Source organism: Mastomys coucha, unplaced genomic scaffold (assembly GCF_008632895.1).
Source record: "Mastomys coucha isolate ucsf_1 unplaced genomic scaffold, UCSF_Mcou_1 pScaffold6, whole genome shotgun sequence".
Classification (NCBI taxonomy): Eukaryota; Metazoa; Chordata; class Mammalia; order Rodentia; family Muridae; genus Mastomys; species Mastomys coucha.
The window spans coordinates 125,767,944-125,773,146 of NW_022196912.1; the positions used below are offsets into that span (position 1 = coordinate 125,767,944).

At 46.2% G+C, this 5,203-nt stretch overlaps 1 protein-coding gene across 2 annotated transcripts in view; it reads right to left on the reverse strand.

Annotated features, from left to right (window-relative positions):
* Positions 1-2,296: 2,296 nt before the first annotated feature.
* The window catches only part of Atp5mpl (ATP synthase membrane subunit 6.8PL), a 5,746-nt gene continuing 2,839 nt past the window's right edge, over positions 2,297-5,203 (reverse strand). For both annotated transcript variants that reach the window (XM_031355956.1, XM_031355957.1), the window contains exons 2-4: positions 4,265-4,388; positions 3,382-3,405; positions 2,297-2,465 (exon numbers count right to left, since the gene is read on the reverse strand). In XM_031355956.1, the coding sequence (XP_031211816.1) occupies positions 2,437-2,465; positions 3,382-3,405; positions 4,265-4,388 (177 nt within the window). In that variant the 3' untranslated portion in view covers positions 2,297-2,436. The remainder of the gene's footprint in view (positions 2,466-3,381; positions 3,406-4,264; positions 4,389-5,203) is intronic.

Consider the following 5,203-nt stretch of genomic DNA (forward strand, 5'->3'; position numbering starts at 1 on the left):
AGCTGCCAGCCTGTGTGGGGTACAATTCCAAGGCAGATGCAACCAGCTTCCTCTCTAGATAGGCTCAGGCTCCCTGAATCCTTCCTGGCCTGCCATGTGATAGCTCCAACTGCACTAAGCCGTGCAGCAGATGGCTATCCATGAGCGGGAGCAACTGTCAAGGGGTTGGTGGTAGTCAAGCCTGTTTTTAGTGTGACTGGCTTTTTCTGAGACCTGGTTTTGGGCATCAAGCACATCTGGGGGACCTTAGAAATATTAACTTGTCAAGCTCTTCCCCAGACCTGTGGAAAGACACACACAGGGGCCTAAATCCTTGCCAATGGCCTTTAGTTGATTCCAGTATAGACCAAGAAGAGCTGGTGCAGACCACCAATGTTGTTCTTTATTGTTGTTTTGAGTTAGGTTATGACCATGAAACTCTGGCTGGCTTGGAATTCAGTGACGTGGACCTTAAACTCAGATCTGCCGCCAGGGCTGTGCTGGGTAGTTTACGTCAACTTCACCCAAGCTGGAGTCATCTCAGAGGAGGAAACCTAAACTGGAAAATGGGCTGAAGGCACCCTGCAGGGCGTTTTCTAATTAGTGACTGATGGGGGAGGGTCCAGCTTGCCTTGGGTGGGTGATGCCTCCCCTCAGTTGGGTGCTTTAAGAAAGTAGGCTGGGAGCTGAAGCTGGCTCTTCCAGATGACCCAGGTTCAATTCTTAGTCCCTATATCGTGGCTCACAGCCATCTACAACTCCAGTTCCAGGGTCTTCAATACCCTCACACAGACATACATGTGAAAACACTAATGCACAGAAGATAAATAAGAAAAGCCAACCAACCAAGCAGGCTGAGCAAGCTATGGGGAGCAAGTCAGTGAGCCGCACTCCTCTATGGCCTCTGCATTAGCTCCTGCCTCGGCTTCCCTCAACGAACTCACTCAGAGGATGTAACCCAAATTAAACCTCTTCTTCCCAAAGCTGGACATGGTGGTTTTTTGTTTGACAGGGTTTCTCTGTGTAGCCCTGGCTGTCCTGGAACTCACTCTATAGACCAGGCTGGCCTCCAACTCAGAAATCCACCTGCCTCTGCCTCCTAAGTGCTGGGATTAAAGGCATGTGCCACCATTGCCCAACTGGACATGGTGTTTTATCACAGCAATAGTAACTAACCCTAGGACAGGAGCATGAGACAGGACAGGAGAATCAGTGGTGTGCCCTACTGCCCTCTAAATATGTGTGAAGTAGTTCAGCTTAGCCTCAAATTCATTATGTCACTAATATTCATAACTCTTTATCCTCTTGCCTCAACCTCCCAAGAGCTGAGACCACAGGTATAGAGGCACCATGCCTGGCTTCTCTGTAAGACAAAGTTGAAGTCCATAGGACAGGCTGTTGTAGAACTTGCGGCCCTCCTGTCTCAGCTTCACACACACTGGCTATAGGTGCACAGCAGTTCATTGTGCTCACATTGCTTATTTTGCCATGATTAATTACTCAGCTATAATTCTGCCCAGAGCTTATGTCTACCATGTGCTCTAAGGCTATCTTTCTATTAAAAAAAAAGTGTGCAAGCATGTGATCATGCACAAGTGGAGGCCAGAGACCTTCCAAGAGCTGGCTAGGGGCCCTGGGAATCAGACTCAGGTCATCAGGCTTGGGGACAAGCACCCTTACCCAAGCCATCACACTTGCCTTCTTTCCATTAATTTCTTACTAATGGGCATACATGTACTGGCTAATGGCTATGTTATATGCAGGATGTTAAGTCCACTGGAGGCAGAGTCATCAACAGGTGCTTGTGAGCTGCTTGGAGAGCTGGAGCCAAACCTGGGTCCCCCGTGATCAGAGCAGTGAGTGACCGTAACCGCACAGCCATCCTTCCAGACCTTTTCTGCTTATTTTTTATTTAAACTTTTTTTTTTTTTTCCCAGCCAGGGCCTTCAGGAGCTCAAGCTGGCCTTGAACTCCTGAACTTGTGGTCCTCCCTGCTACAGCTGGGATTAGTGGTGTTTTCCCCTTACCTTCTTATTGACCCTGGTAAAAAACTCAAGGTAGCCCTTAAAATAATTAACATCTTCTTTCTCAAAATATGAAAACAAGAGGTCAGAAGATAGGCAGAAGCATTTGACAAATAATTACTGAACACTGGAATCCAAGTTAATATCTAGATCCTAATGTCCAATCTTAAGGCAGCAAACACTGCTTCTCCTTCTTCAGGCTTCCTAAGGAAGGTGGCTCAGAGGTCTGGATGCAGCTGGCTGCATTACCAAGGACTTATTCAGGAGAAGCAGAGAGTGGTATCCACGGGGAGTGGTGATTCTCAGATACATTTATTAATGCCACATTATAAATGGTACTTAGATAAGCGTACAGTAATGTTTCATGTTCCCATCTAACAAAGCTTGCTTAAGTTTCGCCGACGTGTTCATCTTGAGTGGACTCAGGGAGCAGTTAGTGATGGCCATGGGCAGGTGCAGGTCCTTTCAAGGAGGGGAACAAAATGGTACAGTTCAGTGGTACAGAATGTAGCTTACATACTTGTTACATTGAAGTAACAAGTCAGAAAATGCAAATATTCATTTTAATGCTACAAAAAGCATGGGGGCTAGGCATGACGTACATACCTTTAATTCCAACACTTGGAAGGCAGAGGCAAGAGGATTTCTGAGACTCTGCCTCAAAAACAAGCCCTACCCCCAAGCCTCCATCCAGCCGAACACAAAGCCCATCCAGCATGGAGATGGGGCCCCTTCAAGGTAAAGCGCTCAGTACAGTTCCAGGCATGTGCCAGTGATGCTGACACAGCTGCTCCTCTGGGACAGTGGAGAAAGCTCTCCCCCCAAAGCTGGGGAGGCCAGTCCTGGACTTGCGTAAGCTCTGAATGAATGACCGCAGGTTCACTGCTATCAGGCACTGTGAACACCCAATGCCAGGGCACACATTTTGCAGATACTTTCCTTCAAAACTACCTCAGGAGTTTCAGTAGCATGCTTGCCCAGCTAGCCCGTGCCTTCTGAGTGGCATCAGTCACCCACTTTCACTGTCATTGCCAGAACTGTCACTTGGCCCAAAGGGCTACACATGGTTTTGCTTTTTAACGTTTAGCTAAAAAACTTTTGGTTTGGTTGGTTGTTGGTTGGTTTCTGAGACGGGGTTTCTCTGTGTGGCCCTGGTTGTCCTGGAACTCAGAGATCTACCTGCCTCTGCCTCCAGAGTACTGGGACTGAAGTCAGCTGCAAACTTCTTGATCTTTATTTAGTACTTCCACCGTATCTGACAGAAGCACTGAACCAGGTTGTCAGTTTTAATTCAGGATTCATTTAACTTATTTTGAAAAGCTACGATGGCTTTTTTCACTCCTCACCCCTCAACCATTCCAAAAAGTAGAAATCTTACCTTTCAAAGCTTTACTTCTTTTATCTACAACAGAAAGGAGAAATCAGTCACACCAGCACCCTACAGAAGTGCCATCAGTCAAATTAACAGCCAAAAGCAACATGTGGCCAAGGGCTCCACAGGCTGGGTCCAGCATCCCAGCATGCCCTCAGAGGCATGCCTGTCTCACAGCCATTTCCCTGTCCACAATTCACAGACGGTCTGTTACAGTGGGTGCACACACCCATGCCCCGTCCTGCCTCGTCCTGCCCCGTCCTGCCCCGTCCTGCCCCGCCCTGCCCCGTCCTGCCCTCACCGCTGTCCTCTTCCTTCCCCTCCGGTCCCTTCCTGTCTGCAAAAGCCTTTTCACTTTCATGTCAGTGTTTATGTGTATGTAAGTTGATGTGCATATGAGGAAAACATGTAATATTTATCTTTTTTTAGTCTGGCTCATCTTATTTAGCAGGATAATCTTTATTTCTACTGCAAACACTTTTAAAAAATGGCTGAATAAAATTCCACTACGTGGATTGTTCAGGCTAAGCTCTCCCAACAAGGGTCATTTCAACTACTTTATTCTATGTTTTATCTATTCATCTGTTGATAAACATCTAAGGTCATAGTTAAGGACCAGCCAGATGGCTCAGCAGGTAAAGGAGCTTGTTATACAAGCCTGGTGACTCAAGTTCAATCTCTGGGACCCATGTACAGGTGGAAGGAGAGAACCAATTACACATCTCTGCACGAGTGCTATGACATGTGTGCCCACACATATATCATGTATATTTATGTGCACAGGAAAAAATAATAATTTACAAAGTCACAGTTCCTTAGTAGATAAAATTGTGATTTCCCCCCTGAAAACATCCCCCACCAAATGCAAAGAAATAAAAATATAACCTACCAGCCTTCCTGATTTTATAAACGATGAGTGACATTAACCCCACTCCTACCCAAATTTCCTGGTAAACCTGGGTATAGTAAGGTTTCATGGGGATCCAGACTTTTTTAATAAAGCTTTGAAGCATCTGAAACAAAAATGATAAAAGTTAAGATAATTGCTACCGTATACCTAACTGAGAAGATATTTTCATCATTCCTACCTGACAAGAGTGCTAGTCTATGCCCCACAGGCTCCATGGAGCTCCCTGAACTCCTGACACCCCTCCAGCATCCTGCTAGAAGGGTGTCCCTCCCACAAGCCTCTCTGCCACTAAAGCTGACCCCAAGCCATACAGCATATTTTTGACCTTTGGGTAGAAGCACCCCTTTCAGCATCATTAGCATTTCAAGTTGAAAACAAAACAAAACAAAACAAACAAAACCACAAACCATGGTCGGGTGCGGTCATTTCCATAGGAAATGAATACTGAGGCCTGTTAAACTAACAGTAACAGTAACTGGAAGCCTGTTAGACTTCCAGCAGCTCAGTCCTAAGGGTGTCAGACAAATACAGAACAAATGGTACACGATGAGCCAAATGTGACAGCCCTCAGAGTAATGTTCCCAGTTACTGTTACAGCTTGCTACAGATTCCAGACTAGATACACATTCTCAACATGGGGCTTTGAAACACCTGATGAATCTGACAGCTGCCAGGAGGACCCAGTTCTGAGCCCTTCTCACCTGACTGGGAAACCCCTGGGCTGAGGTCAGTACCTTGCCCTGATGTCCCTGCCCTATACCACTACTGCACACAGAATCCTATTCTGCAATACTATAAAACTGTGGACAACCAGAGAAAGTGTTCACTGGCAAATAGTATGTTATTCTTATAGTACCAGCTCAATTTAGTCAAATGGCTATCCTAGAATTACTGAAACCTGGACCATATAAACTCAGG